Source organism: Cebus imitator, unplaced genomic scaffold (genome assembly GCF_001604975.1).
Source record: "Cebus imitator isolate Cc_AM_T3 unplaced genomic scaffold, Cebus_imitator-1.0 Scaffold93, whole genome shotgun sequence".
NCBI lineage: Eukaryota > Metazoa > Chordata > Mammalia > Primates > Cebidae > Cebus > Cebus imitator.
The window spans coordinates 4,436,034-4,463,722 of record NW_016107408.1 but is presented as its reverse complement, the minus strand read 5'-3'; the positions used below and the strand labels follow the sequence as shown (position 1 = coordinate 4,463,722).

General features: G+C 54.9%; 1 protein-coding gene across 2 annotated transcripts in view; it reads right to left on the bottom strand.

The window, feature by feature from the left end:
* TTYH2 (tweety family member 2) overlaps positions 1 to 27,689 on the bottom strand; it is a 50,589-nt gene continuing 22,900 nt past the window's right edge. The window contains exons 4-14 of one of the 2 annotated variants that reach the window (XM_017535622.2): positions 24,896 to 25,116; positions 18,396 to 18,491; positions 17,816 to 17,888; positions 12,798 to 12,867; positions 12,483 to 12,538; positions 11,986 to 12,078; positions 11,648 to 11,740; positions 9,852 to 9,994; positions 8,966 to 9,151; positions 8,417 to 8,495; positions 1 to 1,904 (exon numbers count right to left, since the gene is read on the bottom strand). In XM_017535622.2, the coding sequence (XP_017391111.1) occupies positions 1,824 to 1,904; positions 8,417 to 8,495; positions 8,966 to 9,151; positions 9,852 to 9,994; positions 11,648 to 11,740; positions 11,986 to 12,078; positions 12,483 to 12,538; positions 12,798 to 12,867; positions 17,816 to 17,888; positions 18,396 to 18,491; positions 24,896 to 25,116 (1,191 nt within the window). In that variant the 3' untranslated portion in view covers positions 1 to 1,823. The remainder of the gene's footprint in view (positions 1,905 to 8,416; positions 8,496 to 8,965; positions 9,152 to 9,851; positions 9,995 to 11,647; positions 11,741 to 11,985; positions 12,079 to 12,482; positions 12,539 to 12,797; positions 12,868 to 17,815; positions 17,889 to 18,395; positions 18,492 to 24,895; positions 25,117 to 27,689) is intronic. The other variant, XM_017535621.2, reaches the window with a different exon arrangement.

The following is a 27,689-nucleotide window of genomic DNA, read 5'->3' as shown; positions in this document are numbered from 1 at the left end:
CACATTTTAGTACACGTGGTTTATTTCTCTTCCAGGTGAGGCCGCACGTATATAAGCAAAGGTTTGCCCACCTGGTTCCCTCAGGAACTCCCCGAGGAATCTGTTTAGTTTCCATGCATTAAAAACAACCCTCTAGTTGCCAATAAACTTTAAGAAGCAACACTTTGACATCGCAGAGTTCCTCTCTGCGTGTGACGCGGACATACCAGGGTGAGTCTATGGTACACGGTGCGCATGGGTTAATGCAGGGGAGACAGGGAGTCCCGGCTGCCCTGTGGCCTCATTCCGTCATGGAGGCTTCGCTGGGAGCTGAGGACCACACTGCTGTCCATGTTTCAACGACAGGAGGGTCTTCCAAAACAGAAACAGAACCTTGTCCCAAGCCAAGTCACGCCGCGCCCCTGCTTCAGTGTGCAAGGCTGGGGCGCTGCTCCAGGTTGGCAGGAGGTTAGAAGCACCAAAGACCCCAACTTTGGCCCCCCAACAGGGAGGATTGGGGGACATTATTCCCTCCTGGCCAACAAGCTCCTGTGGCTGAGCAGGCCAGGGCCGAGGACACCGGGAGGGGCAGGTGCTGGGGGAGGCAGGGCAGAGGCCTAACCTCCCATGAAGACACAGTGGTACCACTTTGCTAAAACCTTTTCTGGCAAACTTGCTTGGAGACAACAGGAGGGGACCGCTGATGTGGGCATTCGGCTAGTCCACTAGAGCAGAGAACTCCACTCTCCCTCTTGGCTTTTCTCTCCTCTTAAAGATCCTCCCTCCGTGGGTGAGATGAACCCAGATCCCCATCAAACGGCAGCTTGGGACAGGATGTCTCACTGATCCTTATTTTATTTAAGAATCGGCTCCTTTCCCTCTCCTCCAGATCTGGAGAACTGGCCAGGGCTAGCAAAATCTGCAAAAGTAGTGACCTAAAAACCAGGGTGAGGAATGAGATGCAAATCTGTTGTAAAAACTGGAGGTGCTAGGAGTTTCAATTCTTTGGATAATCAACATGTTTAAAACACTGGAGAAAAGAAAGAATTAAAGTCGTTTCAAAGTGTCTTCATACCTGAGACTGAGCCTATCTGCAGCTAATGTGTCTGCAGCACTGATTCCGGAATAGAGGCGAGGTGATGGAGGGTTAGGGAGACAGGCAGAATGCAGCAGGCTCTCACCTCTGTTCCCGCCAGGGTCCACCAGGCTGTGACCCCCAGCTCCGGAGCCACTGTCCCCCATTGCAGACCTCTCCTGACACCTCCCCTCTATGGCTCAGGAGGAGCCTATCTGGCCTTGGGAACTCTGATTTGGGCTGTTCTGGTCTCATCAGGGGTGCGTCTTTCTTAAAGAGCATCTCCTGATCAGCCCTTCTCAGTGTTACCTGCAGGGAACGGAGGACTTAGGTGACTCTGAGAGGGGTCATCTGGGCCCTCGGCCGTGCTGACAAGAGGCAGAGTCATGGTTGTGGGACAGGAGAGAACATACAGCTCTCTGATGGTGGCATCTGACCTGGCCCGTTCCTCACAGCCACTCCCCTCCTGGCGAGGGTGGGATGGAGGTGTGAGCAGGGCCAGGCAGCCAGCTCAGGGATGGCGCCTCTGAGGAGGCCAAGCACCTGGGGGCATTTCTGGTGTGGAGAGCAGGGCAGAAGAGAGGCTGGCCTGCGTGGCGGGTCTTCTGCCCCCATGGGGCTTTGGTCGGGAATCCCAGCTGCTCCTCTGCCACAGCAGGAGGCCTCTTGGGCTCCAGATGCCTTTGGTTTCTATGAAGGAAATGCAGCTTGGGTTTGCATTAATTAAAAACCAAAACGGAAAAAGGAGGCAGGAACCCCTGAAAGTTTGTTAGGCTGGAAACTGATTCCCGTAGTGCCTCAGGTGCTCATCCGCCACAGACAGGTAGGTGGCTCTCATGCTGGGAGAGTACTGCCAAGAGAGAAGAGAGGGGTGGTCAGGGCAGGGTCAACTGGACATTGCACCAGCAAAGATTCTGGGGACTTCTCAGAGTGGAACTGGGCTGGGTGTCTTAGGGAATGGGGGAAGCCTGGCCATGCCCCCACCCTGCATCCATCAGGACATCTGACTCCCAGCCTGAAATAAAAAATGCACACACAGACCAGCTGTCCTCCAATGTCCACTCCGCCCCAGCACACACCCCCAGCACCCAGCCTGTGCCCTCACACTGGGGGCAGCGTCAGGGTGCAGCAGTGCATGGAGAAGCAGTCAGCAGCCAGCAGGCTGGGGGTAGAGGCCCAGAGATTCAGAGACACAGGTTCAAATCCCAGCTACGCATCTTACCCTGTGACCTTGGCGTAGGTTCTCCAATCTTTCCTAGCCTGTTTCCCTACCTGCAATGTGGACCTAAGCGCACTCAGCTCTTACATTGAAAGGGTGACATGATATGGAGCAGGCAGGAGCCCTAACACAGCTGCCCTCAAACTGGGCTGCGCATCAGAAACACCTGGGGAGCTTAAAAACATCCTGAGGTCCAGGCCACACCCACCAGTATATAAATATGTATATTTTTATTGATGCAAAATGCACATAACGATGGTGACCCATACCTGTAATCCCAGCACTTTAGGAGACAGTGGCAGGAGGATCCCTTGAGCCCAGGAGTTTGAGACCAGCCTGGGCAACGTGGCAAAAATCTGTCTCTATCAAAAATACAAAAAATTAGCTGGGCGTGGTGGTGTGCACCTGTAGTCCCAGCCTCTCGGAGGCTGAGGCATGAGGAGGAGGTACTTGAGCCCAGGAGGTGGAGGTTACAGCAAGCTAAGGTCAACCGCTGCATTCCAGCCTGGGCAACACAGCGAGACCGTGTCTCCAAAAAAAAAGACAATGGACATCACATAAAACTAGGCATTTTAAAGAACCACCAGTGTTTTTTAGCGATCTTTAGGCAATTCCAGTGTGCATTTGAGCTGGAGGGGCAGAGACCCAGTACAGAGAAAGTGCTCGATAGACCTTAGTCACTCGTCCTTGGCCGTGGAGAGGGCCTCTCGCTACTTTTTTTTTTTGAGACAGAGCCTTGCTGTCGCCAGGCTGGAGTTCAGTGGCGTAATCTCAGCTCACTACAACCTCTGTCTCCTGGGTTCAAGCGATGCTCCTGTCTCAGTCTTCCGAGTAGCTGGTACAGATGCGTGCCACCACGTCCGGCTGCTATTTTTGTAATTTTAGTAGAGACAGGGTGTCACCACGCTGGGCAGGATGCTCTCGGTCTCCTGACCTCGTGATCTGCCCGCCTCGGCCTCCCAAAGCACTGGGATTGCAGGCGTGAGACACCGCCCCGGCCAGCCTCTCACTTCCTACCCTGCACACAGGCCACCTGGGGATCACGTCCACAGGACCTGAGATTCTACACTTCTAACAAACTTCCAGAACCTGCCACTCTCCTGAACCAGGAAGTTTCAGGGGTCCAGGCCATTCCCATCGGGGGGAACTGAATGCTTCCACCTGGGGTGGGGTAGGGGAGGAGGGAGCATGAGGCTCTCCCCAGTGGGTCTCAAGCAGGGGTGTTTTTGCCTCCCAGGGGCATTAGGCAATGTCTGGAGACATTCTGGTTGTCACAGGTGGGGGCTGGGGTGTTACTGGCATGTACTGAGTAGAGGCCAGGGGCGCTGCTGGACATGCTGCAATGCACAGGAATCCCCCCACCGAGAATGACGCTGCCCGTCAACAGCACTGAGACTGAAGAAGCTGGCCTCGGAGCAGTGGTTCTCCAAGCACAGTCTCCAGAGCAGCAGCAGCAGCAGGAGCTTTACCTAGGAATGTCAGATGCACATCTCTGGCCAGGCGTGGGGGCTCAAGCCTGTAATCCCAGCACTTTGGGAGGCTGAGGAAGGTGGATCACCTGAGGTCAGGAGTTTGAGACCAGCCTGGCCAACACGGTGAAACCCCGTTTCTATTAAAAAGACAAAAAATTAGCCAGGCATGGTGGTGGGTGCCTGTAATCCCAGCTACTAGGGAGGCTGATTCAGGAGAATTGTTTGAACCTGGGAGGTGGAGGTTGCAGTGAGCCGAGATCGTGCTACTGCGCTCCAGCCTGGGCAATGAGAGCAAAACTGTGTCTCAAAGGAAAAAAAAAAAAGCACATCTCCAGGCTCCAACCCAGATTTTCTGAATCAGAAACGGGGTGGGTCCCTCAGGCAATTCTGATGCATATGCAAATATGAGACCCTCCTTCTTTATTTTTTTGAGACAGAGTCTCACTCTTGTCACCCAGGCTGGAGTGCAGTGGCGCCATCTCTGCTCACTGCAACCTCTGCCTCCTGGGTCCAAGTGATTCTCCTGCCTCAGCCTCCTGAGTAGCTGGGATTACAGGCACCTGCCACCACGCCTGGCTAAATTTTGTATTTTTAGTAAAGATGGGGTTTTACCATGTTGGCCAGCCTGGCCTCAAGTGACCCGCCTGCCACGACGTCCCAAAGTGTCGGGATTACAGGCTTGAGCTACTGGACTGGCCAAGACCCTCCTTCTCAAAGCAGTTTTCCGGAACTTGAATGATAATAGGTTTGTTAAAATCCCCCAGGCTCCTACCCCAAGAGATTCTGTTTCTGTAAGTCTGAAGAGAAGTCCCAACGTCAGTATTTTTAACAATTGCCCTGGGTCATTTTTGTTCCTCAAGTCCGAGAAACAATGCCCAGAAGGAGAGAAGAGATGATTCCTTGAAGGCGGAGCTGGGGAAAGACACACTTCCAGCAAGGGACAGGCAGTATATCCACATCACCAGGTGTGACGTCACCCACCCAGTGAGATCCCCTGACTGTCCCAGAGAGGGCGCTTGTCAGAGGGAGGAATTTATCCACCTCTGGAACTTGCTGGGTGCTAAGGAGTATATAGAGCAGGCACCCTGGGAAGGGTGGGGCGCAGCCAACTGTGCTGTCTTTACTGGGGCAGACACTCACACCCTCCACGCCGTGGGCTTCCTTGGTCAGTGGCATCATTATATGCCATTCTAGGTCCATTGCTGGAGGTGGAAGGGTCTCCCCGGGGCAGGCTGAGCTGGGTGGGACTGGGCTAGGTCAACTTGGCCAAAGCACTAAGCATTTCTGGGCAGGTCTTAAACCTAGGGAGAAAGGTTTTTCCTGTCCTTGAGCCTTGCAAATAAGGTCAGTTCTTGATCATCTCTGCTAATGGCAGGACGAGTGGCCTGGATCTTTCAAACAGAAGGTAATCCGAAAATCATTTTTATTTGGCATCACAATGCATAGAGTAATCCTTTTTTCTCAGCAGATTTCCCCTAATTATGTTGCACTTAGATTAATATTAAGGTCATTCTGCATTGCTGGGGCCACAGCAGCTGGTGGTTGGAAAAAAGAACCCAGGAAGCTTCTGATTAGTGAGAGAAACTAGGCTGGGATTTAAAAGGCGCTGACTTTTAGGCCGGGCACAGTAGCTTATGCCTGTAACTCAGCACTTTGGGGGGCCGAGGCAGGCAGATCACTTGAGGCCAGGAGTTCAAGACCAGTCTGGCCTGCATGGTGAAACCCCGTCTCTACTAAAAATACAAAAATTAGCAGGGTGTGGTGGCACATGCCTGTAATCTCAGCTACTTGGGAGGCTGAGGCAGGAGAACTGCTTTGACCCAGGAGATGGAGGATGCAGTGAGCTGAGATTGCGCTGTTGTACTCTAGCCTGGTCGACAGAGCGAGACTCTGTCTCAAAAAAATAAAATAAATGGTGCTGCCTTTGAATACAGGTTCAACCAGCTCACTCCTGAGGACCCCAGGAAGAAGGAACAACATGAGGCTGGGGCTTGTGTTTGTAAAGCTTTGGGAAGGGACAGCAGGTGGTGCTCCCTGCAAAGGTGCCAAGGTGGTGGCACAGGAGTGAATGACGGGGGACTGGTTCCAGCAGGCTTTGCAGTGGGCAGAGGCCAGGGATGCTGCTAAACATCCCACACACAGAGGACAGGCCCCATAACCTGTGGACATTTGGGGTGTACCATGCTTTGTGGTGGGAGCTCCACCCACTTGAGGCCGATAGCATCCAGCCTTCATCCCCAGCCCCCAGGTGAGGTGAGGAAAAAGTCTCCAGACATTGCCAAATGTCCCCTGGGGGGAAAATTGCTCCTGAGTGATCCCCTGCTCTACACTGCGGCTCAAATGCCATCTATTAAATAGAACTTTCTGGAATCCCCTAGAGCAGCAGCAAGGACAGTTCCTTCTTTCTGGTCCCAAAGTACCTTGTGGCACTTTCTACAGGCAGCCTTCTCCAGTGCCCCTTCTATAGATTGGAACTTCCTGAAGACAGGGACCGGGTTCCACTTGCTCTTTTCCTGCATCTGACACTATGATTTTCACCAAGCGCCAGACCGGGAAGCTGACTCCCTGGGTGCCTGTGCGTGCCGCTCCTGGGTCCTCAGGGCCCAGGCCTATCATGCTGGTCCCAGGTACTCGGGCTCCAGTGCTTCTGTTTTCCTGTTGGATGTACCCTTCCAAACTACCTGGAGAGGGGCAGTGAAATGCCTTGCCTGGCCCGATGAAGGCAGGCACCTGGCTCCAGAACCCTTCTGCCCACCCCGCGGTAGACTTCTGGGCTGTCTTTGATTTCCCTTGTCCTTTCTTATAAATACCACAGCTCTGGCGGGGTGCAGTGGCTCACACCTGTAATCCAGCACTTTGAGAGGCCGAGGCGGGTGGATCACCTGAGGTCAGGAGTTCGAGATCAGCCTGGTGATACCCTGTTTCTACTAAAAATACAAAAATTAGCCAGGCATGGTGGCACATACCTGTAATCCCAGATAGTCAGAAGGCTGAGGCAGGAGAATCGCTTAAACCCGGAGGTGGGGGTTGCAGTGAGCTGAGATTGCGCCACTGCACTCCAGCCTGGGCAAAAGAGCGAGACTCTGTCTCAAAAAAAAAAAAAAAAATTAATAAATGCCACAGCTCTGTAGAGAAGGTGGGGTGGAAGAAAAAATAGCAACAGCTCACTGTCCTGTGGCACTTACTGTGTACTTCACATGTGCACTTTGGTAACAATGACTCCGTCTCATGAAGTATGTGCTAGTATGCCCATATCCATTCTATAGCTGGGGAAACTGAGGCAGAGAGCGGCAGAGCGCTTGTCCAAAGCCACAGAGACCGTAAGTGATTAGCTGGGATTTGACCCCGGCATTTGGCATGGGAGTCTGTGTCCCTGACCCTTGACGGTCAATTCACTGTCTGCAGCTGTCTCAGTCAGCATTTCCGTGTCCTTTGGAAACTTCTCTGTGATGAGACAGCAGGGTCTTTTCTTCCTAGTCTGCCCACCCCTCGTACCCTGAGCTCCTCCCCTGAGGCTGCATCTCAGGTACCCAGGCTGGAGGTGGTGGGTAGACAAGAGGCACAGACCCCACTTGGGCACAGTCCTAGGGAAATGGGGAACTGAGATGGACTGAGGAAGGCTGTGTATCTGGGTTCAGCCCTCCCAGATCCGCCACCACGGCCAGCCCACCCTCCAGCCCAGGGGAGACTAAGGGTTAAGGTAAACAGACATCTAAAAAAGAAAAACATGTCCTTAATTTTCTCTGATGCAAAAAGGAAAAGAGACCCCCTCACTTCTTGGAATATTTTCTTTAGAAAACTTATCATTGTAAATAATTTCTGTCTTTTGAGATGTACGCAAACCCTCTTAAAGGCCGACTATGGCCCTTGCCAGTGTTACAATCCAGGGATGTTTCTTAGGTCTGGGAGCCAGCTCTTGGAAGCAGAACATCAGGAGGACCGCAGCTCATCTCCTTCTCAGGGACAGTTCACCTGTGGGCCGGGCTCCAAGCTGAAGCTATCTGATTATCATGGAAATAGGAGTTTTACTTTTCCTCTGGATAAAGGCAATTAGCTGGCCAGGTGCGGTGGCTCACACCTGAAATCTCAGCACTTTGGGAGGCTGAGGTAGGCGGATCACTTGAAGTCAGGAGTTCAAGACCAGCCTGGCCAACATGGTGAAACCCCGTTTCTACTAAAAATACAAAAATTAGCTGGGCATGGTGGCACACACCTGTAATCCCACCTACTTGGGAGGCTGAGGCAGGAGAATTGCTTGAAACCTGGGTTGCAGTAAGCCGATACTGCACCACTGCACTCCAGCCTGGGCAACAGAGCGAGATTCCATCTCAAAAAATAAATAAAGGCAATTACCTGGCCAGAATGGCCACCCCAATTAGTGGGTTTTCGTGTACTACTGTGACAAACAGTGCCATCAAGTCCTCTTGCAGGATGACAGGTATGCAGTGAGTTGTGTCTTGTTCCCACCCGGCCAGGGGAAGGAGTGAGATACCTTGTGTCTTTGCAATCTCCTTACCAGACTGCCTGGGGTACCCATGACGGCCTGGTTTAGTGCTTATTCAAGAACAGAACTGTTTCACTCTTTTCTACCTTTGTGGAGAGGATTCACTGGGTTGGCAGGTTTTCTCTTTACGTGTTACCCCGACAAGGAAGGGCCAGAGCCCTAATTACCGTAGGCGGAGGAGAGGCTCTCCCGATGAGCGGCACATTCTCGTAGCGTGGGTTCCTACCAAAGAGCATGGCTTGGTTCCTGCAGGGATGAGAGGAGAGCTCAGGAGGGGACAGCGTGGGAGTGGGGCTGTGTGTAGATTTCTACAGGAGGGCCCCATGGGTGAGCACATGGGAGTGGGGGGATGGAACCAGACCACAGATAGAGTGGAGGGGTTGTAGTGAGCAGACACGGATAAGCGCCTTGGGAAGCCTGGGGACAAGTGGCTGACGGGTAACAGCGGCTAGGAGCAGCGTGGCCTGGAGACATGCAGCATCTCAGGCCTGAGGCCTGTCCCACCAGCTTGTGGCAGAGGCTGCTGCCCGACATCCGTGGATCTGCCTCCAGCACATGTGGATGTGCAGGGGTGACCAGATGCTCCTCAGGGGCCTTCCCTCCAGACACCCCCTGGCTGTAATGGGGACCATGGGCGGTCTTGGGGGCCTTCCTCCCCCTCCCCGCCAGTGTTGTAGGCCCCCACATGCTGTCTGGGTAGTGTGTGCAGCCCATACATGTACTCGGAGACGGGGGCGTTGGAGATGGTCTGGGCTGGGGGCTGCAGGCTGGTTTGGCTGCCCAGGCCGCTGCTGTAGCTGCAGAAGCTGTGAAGCTGCCCCCTCGGGGGATTGTGGGCCGCCATGCGCCAGGCTTGGGGGTTAAAGGGGTCATCATCATCAATGTCGTTGTAGTCTCTGTTTCTAGAACAACAGGTAGAGGATGGCCAGCTGCGAAGGGTGAAGAAGGCTCCGAGGCAGCCGGGTGCTGTCCTGCTTCCCTGCCTTCCCTCCCAGGACTCTCTCTGGCCACGCGTGCCTCCTTGAGACTCCTCTAAAGCATGGTCGCCAGCCCTGCCGCCTGCAGACCATTCTGGCCCACTCCCAACTTCACGATCAGCTCTTCTGGGCTCCCCACCACGCTGACCGTGCGCACGGGGGTCCTCCCTACCCTGCGTCCTCTTGCCTAGTCTGCCCATGAGGTGCCTACACACAGTCTTGTCCCTGTCCATCTCGTCAAGGGGACTGCAGGTTCCCCAATAACAGTGACACCACGTATCCTTGGTATCCCCGGGGCGCCCCTCCCAGCACCAGGAACTCTCCTCACTCCAGATCGCAAGTCTGCGTAAGAAGAGAGGAAAAGGGAGGCCAGGCTGTGGCCTGAGGGTTGTCACCACCCTGGGCCCAGCTCCTGCTCTGGGCCTCACCAGACTCCTTTGCAGGGTCTGTCTGGACTCTTGGGGAAGCTTCTGTGGAAGTCAGACAGACAGCCTGCTGGGCCGAATGCCTGGGCCCTCTGATAACCCTCGGTCCTGGGTTATCAGCTCAAGCGCAGAGCAGAGCCCCCTGCCTGCTGCCCTCCCGGGAGCCCCACAGCTGGTGGTCTCCTTACTGGGCAACCCACCTGGTGGTGAAGTGCTTCCAGGCCCTTGGGCCCGCGCAGATCATGATGGAGAAGGCTAGGGCGGCCAGGAGGGAGAAGAGGCCGAGGTAGAGCAGGCCCTGAAGGCCATCGTAGCAGACGCCGGTAAGGGCGTCCAGGTAGTCCTGGAGGAAGAGAAGAGACACACAGCTGGTGAGGAGTCGGGGCAAAGCCTGGACCTGGGGTCTCCTGAATGCCTCCCATCCTCACCGCCTTATAGTGCCATTAAGGGGCCACACTCTGGAGCCTAACACAACGGGCTTCTTGGGTTCACTCTGCAAACATTTGCTGAGCACCTACTGTGTGCTAGGCACTGAGAAGCTGGCTCTGAACAGAGCAGATGAGGTTGCAGGGTGGGGAACTGAGACAGAGGGCACTGAAGCTGAGGCCAGCAGGGCAAGAAGTAGCACCCCTTGAGAAGAGGGGGCAGAGGGGGCAGACTTGGCCTGCTCAGGAAAGAGAGAGAACACAGGTCAGCAGGAGATGAGGCTGGAGGGCCTGGGTCACGCTGGGCCTTGCCATGCAGGAGAGGAGTACAGACTTCCAAAGGGGGTCAGAAAGACATGGGAGCGTTTGGGAATGGAAAGGATGTGATCCAGTCTATTTTGCAAAAGGACTGCTCTGGCTGCATGTGTGAAAGCTCATGGGTGATGAGGGGACAAGAGAAAGTGGGAGGAGGCCACTGACTGCTGCAGGAGCAGGACCCGACCATGGTGGAAGCCGTGGAGAGAGAGGAATGGATTCAGCGTACAGCTGAGAGGACAGCTGCCAAGACTTGCTGGGGATTAGATGCAGAAGGGGAAGGAGAGAAGAGACAGGGGTGACTGCCACGTTCTCAGCTCTGAGGTCAGACTACCGGGATCCAAACGCGAGCCCCTGATGTGCCAGCTCAGGACTCTTCAGTAAGCCACTTTACACGCACACACACACACACACACACACACACACACACACGCACTTCCCCTATGCACAGACACGACCACACACATGCACATACCACATATATGTACACACAAGTGTACGACACACCAGCACACACACCACACACATGTACCCACTTACAGACATACACTGCACGCACACACACACACACAAATGCACACCCACACGGCACACACACAGAATAGCTGTATCTATGCATCTGTCCATCCACACACACGTATGTACATTTCCTAGGAAACAGCATGTGTTTCACAGTGTTAACAGCAAGGACTCAATGACATCCTGGATATAAAATGCACAGAACAGGGCCAAGTGTGGAGCTGAGAGCCATGATGCCAACAATATCCATATGGGATGTGAAGGCTGTCGCCATACTCTGGCTCACTGCTTGGGGGTGAGGGACTGTCACGTGCTCCGAATGTGTCTCCTGCATCATTGTGTCTGTCTGATATTCCAAGTTCCTGGAGGGATGACTCTGGCAACGGGACTGCGACATCTACTTGCAACCCAGGGAGACAGATGTGTTGACCAAATGGCCAGGAGTCTGGACAACGGGGAACAGCCTCCCTCGTATGGGTCAGGGTCCCCCCAGTGACCCAGGGCCAACCAGATCCAACCCTCCCATCCCTGACCCCTGGGCCCTTATACTGAGTTTCCCTGACTCAGGCCCTGGAGAGAGGCCAGGTACCCCTCCCTTCCAATGTCTGGCTTCAGCTCCCTTCCTGGGCCTGAAGGGGGTTCAGGCCATTGCTCTCCTCGGCCTCCACTGGCTTCTCTCTGGAAGAGGCCTGCTGGGTGCCCTCACCCTCTCCACGTGCCCCCAGGGCCCCCAGCACCTTGTGCAGCCCTCGGCAGTCCAACATGGCAGTCAGCTGGTGGAGGCTGGACTCTGAGGAGTTCAGCAGGAGCTGGATTGCAAGCATGTCTTTCTGAAGTGGGAAGAGAAAGAGAGGCCGAGGGGCTGTGGGGGAGAGTTGACGAAGAGAACCACCACAGCAGCTGTGCTCAGGGGCCTCTAGAGCCCAGGAAGGGAGCTGAGTCAGGGGGTGGGAGCGCAGAGAGCCAGCAGCCAGCTGTGCACAGCCTGGCCCTGGGGCTGGGGCAGGGAAAGGGCGGTCAGGGCTCATGGTCAGGGCTCATCGGGGGCTCCCCAGTCCCTGCAAGGTTGCCTTACCTCTGCGGTGGGGAAGAGGGGCACGGCGAACTGCAGCAGCCCTGCGATTTGGATCTGCATGGTGGTGAGCGCACGCTGGAAGGTGGTCAGTGTCTGCGCCAGGAGAGACACAGCCCCGCCGTGAGGCTCCATCTCCCAGGAGCCCCACGGGCGGCCAGGTGGCCTGTGCTCCTGTCCCTCCCACTTGGCTGCAGCTGCACAGGCCCTTCCACTCGCAGGAAGGCTCCCCCCATCCCTCTGGCTTCTTGAAAGCTGCACAGTCTTCTCCCTGCTTGCAGCTCAGATGTGGTCCTCGGACCAGCAGCCCCTGCCTTACCTGGGAGCTTGTGACAAGTGCAGAATTTCGGCCCCACCCCAGAGCTCAGAAGCAGCTAAGGAGAGGACCACAGTGAAGTAGGGAAGGTCCCACCACCTCTGCTGTCCTGCTGAGTGGTAGGGCCTAGGGTCAGGAGGGAACGAGCTGATGGAGCGGCTGAGGGCAGGGTGAGGGGCCGTACCTGCTGGAAGGGGCTGCTTCCACTCTGGCTACAATACAGGTAGTAGCGAGTCACCTCTGCAGGGCAACAGCATGGCATTAGGCAGCTCACAAATGATCAGATGAGATCTCTATCATCCTTGGCGGCCAAGCCAGGCCTCCCTCCCTGTCCCCAAGCTCCCAAGGGAGGCAGTTTCTAGGAAATGGCCTAGAGCATGAGCTGGACTTGAAGTTCAGGGCTGACGAGGGGTTGGATGGCTACAGGGCTGAAAGAGGTGGGTAGGGGCACACGTCCGGCCACCCACGCATCCACAGGAGTGACCCGAGAGCGTGTTACCTGTGCTGATCTGGCCCTCCGTAATGTTCAGGATGAAGGTATCAGGAGCCACACAGAAGTCACTGGTGCCCTGAGTCAGGGAGAGAGGGACAGGGTGGAAGAAAGTCAGACACCAGAACATCGGGTCCCTGAGAGGAGCCAGGAACCGAGCACCCCAGCCCCTCGAGTTACCTCCCAGGTGGCAAAGAGCAGAGTCTAGAGCCAGCCTCCTGGGTTCCAACTTGGCTCTGCCCCTTCCTAGCTGTTACCGTGGACAAGTTATTTATTCTTCCTGTGCCCCAGGTACCTCATCTGTGACATGGGGATGATGCTGTTCACCCAATGTCCGTAGTGTTCAGAAAAGCAACTGGGGCAGAGAACATGCTAATGGTTACTCTTACTTCCGAGAGCCTCTTCTGGGACAGACCCTGTGGGCCAGCATCCTGGGCCCCAGGGCACCTGCAGGCTGTGTGCAAGGGAGTTCATTACACCATGGCCCCATTTGCTCATGTCTGCTTTAATGTTTTGTCTTGCTATGATCAAATCCTACAGGCACTGGTGGGCGATCTAGGGAGTCTCCCCTGAACTCTTTTTAAAGACTGCGGTTGGTGCTGAAGCATCTGTGAGCCTTGGGTGCGGGTCCTCACCTGCCGAGACACGGGGTGGGAAGTGCACGGGGCTGAGACGCGGCTGCCACATACGAGCTGGAGGAGCTGGCCCATAGCACCGCCTGGCTAGGTGATTGCTAAGGCCCATGCAGCAGGGTGGGAACAGACACGGGCCCCAGGAGAGGCGGCAGTAAGAACACAGCCTCCAAGCCAAGCCCACCCCCAATCTGGCCCGGGTTGCTCTGAGGACTGGATAAAGGGGGGCCTCTGCCTCCCAGAGCAGCCAGGTAGAGCACCGGTCCCCTGGTCTGTTCCTAGGGGCCTCCCCTTTCTCTGGAGCATGCTCCCTGGGCAAGGGACCCCTCTGAGTGCCCTGTTCTGTCAATGGCCCCATCCTCCTTCAGGAGCCACTGCCTCCGGGGTCCACGATTGTGCATCACTCACCCACTTGCTAAGTTGATAGACATTTATGGAGCACTTACTCGGTGCTGTGCAGGGTTCTAGCACCTAGAGGTAAGCGCATCACAGCGCTTACGGTCTAGAAAATGTGTGTATAGCGAGGGTGGGGAATAACGTGCCCCTCTAGAGGCAGAGCTTCCCCAGAGCCCCATGTGCATGCATGCGGGGAGATACACATGCATGCACTTAAATGCACTTAAGACCCTGGGAGAAATGCTTTATATATTATAAACCACAAACATTCATAATACATCAACCTGTCCTATTATTACCTATCAGAGCTACAGTGCCAGCAGGCCTGGTGGTGTGCCTCCACCCCTCAGCTGGAGTGGCAGAGAGAGGGCAGCCAGGCCCAAGTGGAGGATGGGGAAGCTTTGGGAAAATAAACAGTGAGGGCACCATCTCAGTTTGGGTCACCCCAAGAAGTCTGAGAACCAAGAAAGGAGAGGGAAAGGAGGCCCTGGTCCAAGGCTCCACAGTGACGTGGTCTTCCTGCCTCCCTCCTTCCCCTCCCAGGCCAGGCCTGTTCTTCACACCCCTCAGCTCCGCTGAAGCCTCCATCCCTGGGACAGGTGCATAGGATGGCTTGGAGTGTGGAACTCAGCAAGGCGTCAACTCTCCTGTGAAGACAAGCACCTGTGTGTGTGCATCACATGTGTGATATGCACTTGTGTGTGTGTGTGCATGTTGGTATGGGTTGGCTGTGTCCCCACCCAAATCTCATTTTGAATTCCCACATGTTGCGGGAGGGATCTGGTGGGAGGTAGCTGAATCATGGGGAAAGTCTTTCCCACACTGTTCTTGTGACAGTGAGTAAGTCTCACAAGCTCTGATGGGTTTTTTTTTTTTTTTTTGAGACAGAGTCTCGCTCTATTGCCCAGGCTGGAGTGCAGTGGTGCGATCTCGGCTCACGGCAATCTCCACGTCCTGAGTAGCTGAGATTGCAGGCATGCCCCACAATGCCTGGATAATTTTGTATTTTTAGTAGAGATGAGGTTCCCTCATACTTGTCAGGCTGGTGTTGACCTCCTGACCTCAGATGATCCACCCCGCCGGGCCCTCCCAAAGTGCTCAGATGACAGGTGCGAGCCACTGTGCCTGGCAGATCTGGTGGTTTTTAAAATGAGAGTTTCTCTGCACAAGTTCTCTTTTTGCCTGCTGCTATCCATGTAAGACGTGACTTGCTCCTCCTTGTCTTCCGCCAGGATGGTGAGGCTGCCCCAGCCATGTGGAACTGGAAGTCCTATTAAAGCTCTTTCTTTTGTAAATTGCGCAGTCTTAGGTATGTCTTTATCAGCAGCGTGAAAACAACACACATGTGCATCACTCAAGCCATGGTGATGAAGATGACAGGAGGGGATAGGAAGGAAGCACTGAGCACAGTGGGGCAGGTGGGAGAGGCTGCCCGGTACCCAGCCCAGGTGATGGCTGAGCCTGCAGGCAGCTCCTGAGAACAGAGGTGAGGACCTGAAGCAGCCCCCGTGACCCTACCATGATGATGCTGAATACACAGGAAGCCCGCGGTGGCCACTGTTTACTGGACATTTTCTGTGTGCTGCCCAGGATTAACCCACTCCCCTTTTCCTACCAACTGCCCTTTGAGGTAAGTCTTGTTATCTTCCCTACTCGCCTAGGAGGAAACTGAGGCACAGAGAGCCCCAGTAACCTTCCCAGGGTTCCACTGCTGAGAAGGGGTGAAGGGAGGATGTGGGCCTGTGCAGGGTGGCTCCAGAGGCCACACTCCTACCCTCTGACTCAGGGAAAGGCCTGGCTGCCCCTTGGCTGGAGCGGTCCCCCGGAACTCTCTGTCCCGTGCTCGGTGGCCAAAGCACTCATGACAGCCCTTGCCTCCCCCTCACAGCTGAACCCATTTCCTCCCCCTTCCTTCTTCTAGGGCTTCCCACCATCTCTGACTGCTCTAGCCCCTCACCCCAGGCATCTCCCGGCTGGCAGTGCTGACATAGGGGTGGCCCCAGAGCCTGGAAGCTCGGAGCTCAGCTGTCAAGTCCTGTCCACCCTCCTCTCCCTGCCTTACCCAGAGCAGATCTCCGGGCAGTGCTCTGTCCTCATGGAGTCCTTTCTAGGGACAGGGAGGGGTGGGAGGGGGGTGAGGGTAGGGCTTGTCAGTTCTCTGGCCCCAGGGCTGTCAAAACAGGCCTCAGAGAGCAGGGTGGCATTGCGAGGCCACACAAAAGCTCCCCACAATAACCCCGGGACAGCCGGCTGCCCTCCCCGCCCCCCTGGCTCCTCCTCACCCGGCTTCCTATTAAAATGCAGCAGCATCTCCAGCCCCATCAAAGGCCCATTCAGCTCCACCGCCCGCTCCCCCTCTTGCACACAAGGCCCTGACTAGAGGAATTAGGGAAATGGCCTTTCTCCCCAGCTCCCCGCATTCCAGGGCGCCTGGCTGGGAAATTATATGGCCTCTGGTTTTCGTGAACACTGAAGCCCGGTGAGAAGGAGGAGCCCCCACTGGGAGGGGCGGCTATCACAGGGCGGCTCACGGTGGAAGCTGGAAGCCACCACTGCCTCCAGGAGGCAGAGGCTGCCCAGAAAGCGGGACTGTGCCCTGGAGGAGCTTGTCCTGCACTCCCCGCGGCTTCCTTGTGTGCGTCCCTAGTCCCAGAGGAGGCTGCAGGCCGGGCAGTGAGTCAGCGGCGCACGTCCCCCTGGCCAACAGTGGCACTGGTTACAGCTGTCCCAGCTTCTCAAGCTTTCAAACATGACCTGGGCCTTTTCTCTACCAGTCTTGGCCTGTGGTCACTGCACTGGGGCGGCGGGGAGCAAAGACAGGAGACACCCCCTCTTCTCCCTTCTGCACACGCCTCTGCCTAAGGTGCTAAGTCAGGAAGTGCCAGAGTCCCAGAGGGGACTGTGTCCACGACCAGAGCTGGTGGCCAGCCCCCAAGTCGCTGGGCAAGGCGTGAGTTTGGTTAGGGAGCTTCTGGTACAAGCCACTCCCATCTTATCCTATCAAGCCCCAGGTCGCTAAAGGCAGGGCAGATTGCATGTCCTGGGCGTTAGTCTGTGGCCCTTGAATCAGAGAGGAGTTCCTTGAATTCCCCTGGTAAATCGTGTTTTTTTCTATTACATGTGCGCATGAACACAGATGCACACAGACAGAAAGACACACACACACACACACACACACACACACACACACACACACACAGCACACCTCCCCTGTATTGAAGCCTGGAGTTGCAGTGATCTGCCCACAAGTCTTGCTTCCAAAGGCTGGAGCTCTGTCAACAGCAAACATCACGTCCTCTTGGCTTCCACACCCCAGGCATCTTGTACCATCGAGTGCCACCCAGCAAACAATGTCAGCTGAGCGAATGAACAGCCTCATGCACACGGCTTACTGCCAGCCTTAGGTCCATTAATGACCATGTGTACCCACATAGGAAGCCCCCACCTTTTCCTTTTTTAAACCATTTTGAGGCACCACTTCCAGAAACATACAGCACGTGTGCTTCAACCCTGGGAGTCCCGGGGCATTATGACGAAAGGCAAGTCAAACGCCACCTTCTACAGTGCCAGGGCCTGGGGAGCTGGCAAAGCAGCAGCTTCTGATGTGGGAGGACTTCCCTGGTCTGAGACTCAGACCTCTACCCATCCTCATGAGATCCGGTCAGTTCTTCACACCCAGAGAGAAGCCCCTGGTCACCCAGGCGCGCCTAAGCGTAAGCATGCCTGGGTGGCTGGAGCATCTCTTTGAATGGGAAGCATGGACGTCTCATCCTGGCTCTGCCCCTGGGCAGGCCTCTTCCTTTCCCTGGGCCTGTTTCCCCATCTGTAACGAGAGGGGCCGGTTCAGATGACACAAGCCCCTTTGGTTCTGAGATTCTGGGATTCTAGGTTAGGAGCTGGGACCGGAAGCTGGCCCTGCTTGGAGGCTCTAGGCAGGACACATCCTAGAGTATCCTGGCAGACCACCCACTACCCACCCCCACGCCTCCCCCAACTCACCACTGCTGCAGCGGCATCAGCAGCCAGCGACGCCCAGCTGAGGAGCAGGCTCAGTGCCCCGCAGCACAGCATCCTAGGAGACAGGCAGGTGACAAGATTGGCAGGTGGAGGTCCCCTTCCTCCCAGTCTTCTTCCCGCCCACTTTGGCCCCCAAGCCCTTGCAGTGGATCCAAAGGCAGCCTCAGTCCCTGCCCTGACGTGGGCTCTGCTAACCACTCGGGAAGGACCATGGAGCCCAGGTCCTTAGGGATAAAGAGACCCAGGCATAAGAGCACAGGCCAAGGGGGCCACGTTGGCTAAGACGGCCAGAGGCTCTCATGCGTGGGCCCACGTTTCTCAGCTGCTCAGCAGAGTCAGGCCCAGAGAAGAAGGAAAGCCTAATGCTTGCTCATTTGGTGACCAGATGGTGAGCTGGTGGCTGCTGTCTCCCGCCTCTGCTGAGTGCTGAGGATAGGGGAGAAGGTGGCCTCAGGCAGCCTGGCTGTTGTCCCCGCAATCGAGCTGGCCAGGCCCTTGTCTCTCTCTGATGATGGCATCTTGCCCAGCTCTCTGTCGCAGGTCCATGGGTAGGAATACTCACGAGGCCAGGAGACACTTGGAGCGCTTGGCCAGTCCCAGGCAAGCCATGAGGCAGATGACCAGGTCCAGGATAAACAGCAGGAGGTAGGAGAGCCACCTGGGTAGAGGGCCAGGGCCAGTCAGGGGCAGCAGGGCAGAACTCCTCACCTGCTGCCCACCCGGGAGGCCTGCATGGCAGCCCCGGGGCCACTGGACGCTTCACTGTGACACACTGCCCAGAGCCAGCCTGCACCCAGCATGCACAGGCTGAAGGCTCCGGGGCTGCACCCTCACTGCTGCCTGGACAAAGTTGTCACTTCCCACTCCTGCCTCCACCTCCGGGCTGAGTGTCAAAACCAGCATGGTGCACTAGAACTTTCCTCAGTGAAGGACTAAATCCCTGCTGTCCACCCTCTTCGCCGCTACCCACAGGTGGTTACTGAGAATTGAAATACGGCTTGTGCAACTGAAGAAATATATTCTAAGCCGGGCGCGGTGGCTCAAGCCTGTAATCCCAGCACTTTGGGAGGCCAAGGCGGGTGGATCACGAGGTCAAGAGATCGAGACCATCCTGGTCAACATGGTGAAACCCCGTCTCTACTAAAAATACAAAAAATTAGCTGGGCATGGTGGCGCGTGCCTGTAATCCCAGCGACTCAGGAGGCTGGGGCAGGAGAATTGCCTGAACCCGGGAGGCGGAGGTTGCGGTGAGCCGAGATCGCGCCATTGCACTCCAGCCTGGGTAACAAGAGTGAAACTCCGTCTCAAAAAAAAAAAAAAAAAAAACCAAAAAAAAAAAAAAAAGGCTTAAAAAAAAAAATATATATATATTCTAAACTTCACTTAATAATTTTAATTAGATAGCCACAAGTGGCGGGGCTGCCACCCTGGACAGCACAGCTTTGAAGTGTCTTTCTGCAGCCTCCTGGCAGCCATCTCCTAGGACCCTACCTCCCTTTGCCTCTAGAACTCTCAGACAGCATCAGACCAGCCAAGTTCTCATGTTTGTAGCCACAGGTGTAAGACAGCCCCTAAGGTGCCTGATTCTCTGAGAAACACAGCCTGGCTCCTCAAGGCCTCCCATCTTGCCCCCTCGCTGGATGGGATCCATAACTTAAGACTTTTGGGTTCAGGCTGGACACAGTGACTCTCGCCTATAATCCCAGCACTTTGGGAGGCTGAGGCAGGAGGATCACCTGAGATCAGGAGTTCGAGACCAGCCTGGCCAATATGGTGAAACCCCAACTCTACAAAAAATAAAAAAAAGTTAGCCAGGTGTGGTGGCGCACGCCTGTAATCCCAGCTACTCAGGAGGCTGAGGCAGGGGAATTGCTTGAATCTGGGATGAGGAGGTTGCAGTGAGCTGAGATCACACCACTGCACTCCAGCCTGGGTGAAAAGAGTGAGATTCCCTCCCAAAAACAACAACAAAAGACTTGCAGGTTCATTTTAAACATTTGTGCCAGGCACTGAGTTTGGCAGCAGGGATACCCAGGTGAGTAGGCTCATTTCTGACCATCAGAGAGCTCAGTGTGGAACCTGGGAGGCTGAGTCAGGGTACTTACAGCCCCGCAACCCTCCAAACCCCTCTAAGCCCCTCCTTCCTCTGGCCTCTTTGCCCCCGAGGCTGGGCTGATGGGGAAAGGCAGTCACACCCCAGCGGGGAGGCTTGGTAAGCCACTTCACCCCTTGGGACCTTGGTTTCCATGTCTGTAAAGGGAGCTGGAACCCCTCATCTCACAAGGCCAGAGTAAGGAGTAAGTCCATGCTAAATACAGAGGTTGATGGGGCAAGGCAGCCAGGGACTTCAAAGGCCCTGCCCTCCTGTGTAAGGCTGACCGAAAGGATGGAGAGGCAGCCCCAGGGTCAGGTTCAGCAAGTTTATTTTAACCTGCCAGGCGGGCTCACCACAGGCAGTGAAGGCAGCGGCCTGGCTTACAGACTATGGGGGTTATATAGGGGATTTGCAGGTAGCTGGGTGCTGTTTTAAGAAAAACCACATTTTGGTTTTTAGGGGCTGACATTCTGCTTAACTGGATTAACATCTTGGGTTTGAGAACCGGGTGTGACCACATCGTGGAACCTAGGTGCCCTGCTTACAAGGCCGAAGGCTGTTTTGTTATAAGCTTGGCTTAGCAGGGGAGGGGGTCTATGGGCTTGCTTTCCTATAACCCTAACATGCTGCTTCTCCAGGGGACAGGCTGGAGAATCCAAGTACTCGAAGCCCAAGGGCACCGAGAAGGCCCCAAACACAGTGCCACCATTCCTTTCCCTTCCACGCTGGTCCCCAAGGTGGTCCTCACAAGGCAGCGGTGGTCTCCCCTGACGGCCATGCCCTCTGCCCCATGCTGGGCACCAGCGGGAGAGTGGACAGAGGAAGAAGGGCATGGAGACAGGTGCTTCTCAGCCTCCAGAGAGGGACATATTTGGATCTAACTTCTCTTGATGCAAGAGCCAAGTAAAGTTTGCTGACCCCTCCTCTCCAGCAATGGTCTCTGCTTCACTGACACCACAAAGGGGAAGAAGGAGTTTGCAGCGTGGGCAGGGAGTGCCCTGGAGTTGGCGGAAAGTAGCAAAGAGGCTCCGAGGGGGCGAGGGGAGAGAGCAAGCTGAAGGCCCCTGGCAGCCAAGGGTGGTGCTTTCTGATTCCCCAAATGGAGGCTCACTGCCAACAGAAGCGGATAATCAAAGTCCTTGTCCCTGCACAGAGCAGTGGGCAGCTCACACTAGGCCTCTGGGTTCCCAGGAATGGCGCCAGGGGCTTTGGGGAGTGGGCAGAGCCTGCTGCCACCAAGAAGTCAGTTTCCTTAGACTCAGCTCAGAGCTGGAAGGAACCTCGCAAACCATCTAGTGTTTGGGTCACATTCTTATTTTTACACACACACACACACACCACACACACACACACACACACACACACAGTCTATAAAGACTGGGTCTATGTTACTCAGGCTGGTCTCAAACTCCTGGACTCAAGAGAACACACACTCTCTCTCTCTCTCTCTCTTTCTCCCTAAAGACTGGGTCTCTCTATGTTACCCAGGCTGGTCTCAAAGTCCTGGACTCAAGAGATACTCCTGCCTCAGCCTCCCAATGTGCTGGGATCATAGGCGTGAGCCACGAGGCCCAGCCAGGATCCCATTCTACAGATTGGAAAACCAAGGCCATGGTGGGGAGAGCCTGACCCAGGATTTCCACATTGCCTACATCAAGCTTGCTGCAAGGGACACAGCCAGCCACAGGGCACCTCTCAAAACACTCACTTTATGTTTCACACTTAAAGATTTCTTCTCACCACTTGCCTCTGCTCTGCAGAGCAGCAGCAAATCCAGTTAGGGGTGCCTCTAACCCACCCTCTGTGGCTGTGATTCACTGAATGCATCTTCCCTGCCTCCGCGTCTCATGTTGTCAGGGGTTCTTGGAAACAGCTCCTCTAGGCGGATGTGTTTTCCCAGAGGAGCCAGGCAAGGACTAGGGGATGTATTCCTAACCCAGAACTCGGCTCTGCCTGCCAGGGCCACTCCCGCCCCGGCTCCCTCCTCCCCCAGCTGTAGCCTCCCAAAGAGAGGAGCCCCTTGGCGGTTTAACTCCTCCAATACTTCGCCCGGCCTTGCATAAAAGTGCTGGGAAATATTTGCTTTGCTGCACGGCTATGCTTAAGGACTATCCCAAAGGCAAAGACGGGGGCTCTTCTGGGGAGGGCTTTTGTTCCAGAGCAGCTGAGTAGCCGCAGATGGAAGCAGAGACGAGGGAAGGGGCAGAACGTCACTGACACTCAGGAGCCATAGGTGCCAACCTTGGACTAGACCTCTGCTGGTTTTTTTTTTTTTGAGACAGAGTCTCACTCTGTTGCCCTGGCTGGAGTGCAGTGGTGCAATCTCAGCTCCTTGCAGCCTCTGCCTCCGGGGTTCAAGCGATTCTCCTGCCTTAGCCTCCAGAATGGCTGGGACTATAGGCATGAAACATCACACCAGCTAATTTTTGCATTTTTTTTTTTTTTTTGAGACGGAGTTTCGCTCTTGGTACCCAGGCTGGAGTGCAATGGTGCGATCTTGGCTCACCGCAGCCTCTGCCTCCTGGGTTCAAGCAATTCTCCTGCCTCAACCTCCTGAGTAGCTGGGACTACAGGCGCATGCCACCATGCCCAGCTAATTTTTGTATTTTTAATAAAGACAGGGTTTCTCAATGTTGTCCAGGCTGGTATTACACGCGTGAGCCACCGCACCCAGCCAAACATCTTCTGCCTCAACCTCAATCAGGAGTGGGGAGCGGGGGATGGGCTCACAGGGGATCCTGTCAATCACCCGTGCTGAAACAGCCGACGTGCAGTTGGCACCATCCTTCCACTATTTTAATAAAATCGCCTTAACAATAAGCCGCCTTTGACATGTAAATTCCAACTTATTCCCTGAGTGCCGTTATCAAAATGCCCACACGAGGCCCTTAAATGTACGCAGTCCTCTGCTAGGTGTGCTCAGAGAGAAGAGCAAGGTCAGAATGGACACCTTTGTACCCACTGCCCCTGCCTGACATAAGATTCCAAAGGCTCAGGCAATGAATGGCCCACGTGTCAGGAGACTTATCGGATACCCCTGTTTTGGGGCCACAGGAGGTCACAGGCCATCCTGAGAACTGGCAGTTTCCTTCTGTCCCTTGGGAGGAAGGCACTTTTGCCCATGAGCATCCACCTTCTAGGGAGTGGGACTAAGCTCCCCTCAATCCAGGGCATCCAGGACATGGCGGAGACGCAGGGGATGGACAGGCTGGGGAAGCAAGGTGTGGGGAGGACCCTCAGTACTGGGGACTTCATGAGCTCCCTCTGCTCAGGGACTGCCATCTCCTATTTTTGGGAAGGGGAGAGGCCCCTGGACTCAGCCCAGCAGTGACCTCCTGGGGTGGGGCTTTATGACACAAGAGGACACAAATCCAGAAAACAGGAGTAACTTGTGCAACCTTAAGCTAAGGGCTCTGACTTTCATCAATGGCTTGAAGAGAAGCCATCAAATGGAGGGAGCGGGGAGGATCCAAAGAGGTGATCTCGCTCCTCATGACTCATTCATCCCCTGCCCGAGTGCCTCCTCCACACTAGGCCCGGGCCCTGGGGGCATGGGCCCACGATGCTATTCAGCCGGGAGCTCCCTCCAAAGGTCAGGGCTGCTGCCTCCTTCCCGGGCTCTCCCTAGAGAGACCTTCACTCCCTAGAGACCTAGAGCAACCTTCACTGGACCTGGCACTTAGAGAGGGGCAGCAGGCCCCTGCTCCGCCGACTGCGTCCAGTGCCAGTGCCTGTGCCTGGGCTGGGGTTTGGCGAATGCAGAGGCAGGGGAGAGGCAAACAAAGCCCCAGAGGTCAGATGACGCAGGTATGAGTTTATACACCCAAGTGAGGCTGGTGTCCCTCTGAGGCTGGTCTGGGCACGGTGGCTCACGCCTGTAATCCCGGCACTTTGGGAGGCCGAGGTGGGAGGACTGTTTAAGGCCAGGAGTCTGAGACCAGCCTGGCCAACAAAGCAAGCCCCCTGTTTCTAAAACAATTTTTTAAAAGTAGCCAGGCGTAGTTGTGTGTCTGCAGTCCCAGCTACTCAGGGGACTGAGGTGGGAAAGTAGTGAGCCATGATCACACCACTGTACTCCAGCCTGGGTGACAGAGTGAGATACTGTCTTAAAAAAAAAAAAGTGAGCCTGGGGGCATGACCTCATTCCTCCCTGTGCCTCCTCCATGCTAGGCCCAGACCCCAGGAGCACAGTGACTTGTAGATCAGATCCTCCCCTGATGGAAACTTCTTAGCACCCTTGGCTGAGCACTCTATGTAGGCAAAGAGGCCACCATCTCCCCAACCCCCTGTACCCGTGGCTGAGTCTGTGGTACAGGAAACCTTGCCCCATAAATCTCGTAGGCGAGGAATCTATAAAGCTTGTGGCGTTTCACCCAGCACCAGCCACGAAGAATGCTGGTCCCAGAGAAGCACCCTACTGTGTGCTGGAGGCTGAGGCAAGGTCCAGCCTTTGGCGTGGGGAGCTTGGGCACATCCCTGCCCTCTGTAGCCTCTGCTGCCTGTCTGTTAAGGAGGCTATCCTGCATACTCACCACGTGGCCCCTGCAAGCTCCCGTGTTGTCCCGATTTCAGCCAATGGCTTATCAAGACATTCTGGTGAGTTGGGCGTGGTGGCTCACACCTGTAATCCCAGCACTTTGGGAGGATGAGGCGGGTGGATCACTTGAGGCCAGGAGCTCAAGACCAGCCTGGCCAACGTGGTGAAACTCTGTCTTTACTAAAAATACAAAAATTAGCTGGGCGTGGTGGCACGCGCCTGTAGTCCCAGCTACTTGGGAGGCTGAGGAGGAAGAATCACTTGAACCCGGGAGGCAGAGGTTGCAGTGAGCTGAGATCGCACCTCTTCACTCCAGCCTGGGTGACAGAGTGAGCCTCCATCTCCACCTGGAGCTCAACATGCAGTTTTGGATGAATGACGCTGATGTCGCACTGCTGCCCCCCGCCCCCGCCTCCCACCGGCCCCTCACCTGTAGTGCTCCACGTAGCCAGTCTGCTCGGACAGCTGGGTCAGCTCCATGGTGACCTCCCTCCACATGGGCAGTCCTGAAAGCTGAGCAACCACGCTGCCCGCCATCTGCTGTATGAACTTCAGGGTCTGCATGTAATCGCCCCGGGTGGCAAGGATCTCACTGAGCCGGGCCAGATGCTGCTCTAGGTCCACCTTCATCTTCTCGGTAGTTCTGGAAACCTAGGGAGGAGCAGGGGGCAAACGCCCGGGAGGTAAAGCTTCTAATTCTCATCCTGGAAGAGGTCTCTGCAGGCAGCAGAAGATGGCCTGGCCAGGCGTGGTGGCTCACGCCTGTAATCTCAGCACTTTGGGAGGCCGAGGCAAGCAGATTGCTTGAGCCCAGGAGTTTGAGACCAGTCTGGGCAACATAATAAGACCCTGTCTCTAAAATAAATAAATCAATAAATAAAACATTAGGAAGCGGTGGTGGCATGACCTACAGTCCTGGCTGCCTGGGAGGCTGAGGCAGGACAATCGCTTGCAGCTGGGACAAGTGTCTGCAGTGAGCCAAGATCGCACCATTACACTCCAGCCTGGATGACAAGAGTGACACTCTGTCTCAGAAAAGATAAAACAAGGTGGCTTGGCCTGCTTGAGCTTGAATGAACACCCCATGCTGCCCCAGCTCTGAAGATCTCATGAGCTATGGCCCTAGAGGAAGAAGACAGAGGCCCCGCTACCCACCCAGCCCTCATGTCCCTCAAACCAGGGGGCAGGCCCTGACCTGGCCTTAACTAGGCACCAAGAGAGGGAATGCTGGTGCCAGAGGAGCACACCACTGTGTGTTGGAGGCTGAGGCCAGGTCCAGCCTCTGGCGCTGGGAGCGTGGGCACATCCCTGCCCTCTGCAGCCTCTGTTGCTGTCTATTAAGGAGGCTATCCTGTGTGCCCACCACACAGCCCCTGCTGTAAAGGGCTGGAATGAACAAATCATTCATCGCCACATCTTACTATAGACAGAGAAGGACACCCAGATGAAGAAACCAACCAAATAATCCACTATTCTTTGAAGATTCTCTTAAAACTTTCAACACTTGGGCTTACACATTCTCTTTTAGAGAAACGGATGCTATGTTGCTACCTTGACCTTGTACCCCCACAAGAGGATGGCTGTTCTGTAAGAGAAAGGCTTTGTTGTGGCACTAGCGGCCGGGCACCACGTCCTGGACGCTGAGTGAAGGTAGGACAATGGGACTTTGCAAAAACAAAAACAGTCACGATCCTGTCTCTGACGAGCCTGGACATGAGGCAGGAGGAGGAAACTGGCGCCTTCTCCGTGTATTCATGTCCTCCCCTGGACATGTGTCCTGCTGGGTGGGCAGACAGGCTCCTGTCCCTTGGCTGAGCCCTTAGAACCTGGGGTTGAGTGGACCTTGAAGGAAACATCTGCCAATGCAAAGACAGAAATAGAAAGTCGAGGGCTGTCCATCCAGTTAAAAAAATTCTTTCTTTCTTTTTTAGGTACTGCCCCTTACAGGCAGTGTGCCAGAGCAGCCTGGCCATCCATTTCTTTCTTTTTTTTGTCGGGGTGGGGTAGGGACAGAGTCCCACTCTGTCGCTTGGGCTGGAGTGCGGTGGTGCCATCTCAGCTCACTAAAACCTCGGCCTCCTGGGTTCAAGCAATTCTCCTGCCTCAGCCCCCTGAGTAGCTGGGACTACAGATGCCCGCTACCACACCTGGCTAATTTTTGTATTTTTAGTAGAGACAGGTTTCACCATATTGGCCAGGCTGGTCTTGAACTTCTGACCTCAAATGATCTGCCCACCTCGGCCTCCCAAAGTGCTGGGATTATAGGCATGAACCACCACACCCAGCCATGTCCATCCATTTCTAATGGTCCAAATGGTCAACCCTTGCTGGCTTTTGAAGAGCACAGGCAGGGCGTGTACTAGTCAGTGGAGCTTTACAACAGCCCAGATCCAGCGTGCCTGTGGGGCCCCGGGGTGCAGCTTGGCAGCCCCAAGCACGCTGTTGCTGGCAGCGAGGGAAGAAAGGGCTTTGTTGTTCTGAAACTGTCACGTTAAACCAAGAAGCACAACGGGCCGGGAGCGGGGCAGTGCGCCCTAATCCACATTCAGCAGCCTTCAGCTCCCACGGGTCTGGGAGATAAAAACGACACAGAAGAGGCAGAAACTTCCCATGGTGAGAACTCAGCGAGGCTGATTGGATTCCACTCCCAGAGGCCAACGGCGTTCTCTCTGTTATGGGGACTTCACGTCAGCTGTGTGGCCTTTTACATCTGCGCTACGCTGGGAGTTCCTGGTTCCAGAAAAGAGAATGGCTCTTTGTTTCATTTTGTTTTATTTTTTCAGTGTCAGTGGCTTGTTCCGTTTTCTGGCTTATGCTCGGTTCTTATGAGCTGGTTGAGGGACTAAGAGATGTCAGAGTACAGAGACACTCTTCCCTGTACAGATTTGACAGCCTGTAGCACAGGGGAAAAGACCCCGAACCACGTACAAGTACATTCAGTAACTAAATGCCATCCTAGTGTGCTCTTCTGTTCAATTTAATAAGAGAAATGTACAGCCACTTTGGAACCATTGATACAAGTAGCACTATTACCAAATAACGGTGCCATTATGAACAAACCCCAGTAACAGGTGACATTTCCATATTTCTATATTATAGCAAACAAACTTCAGAGCAAAGGGCTGTTAAAAATTATCTGTAAACCTTTTTCTGTAAGGTCACTTGTTTTCTCCTTTACAGTTCTACATTTTTAACTTCTCTATTTCTTAAACTCCTCCTTAGGA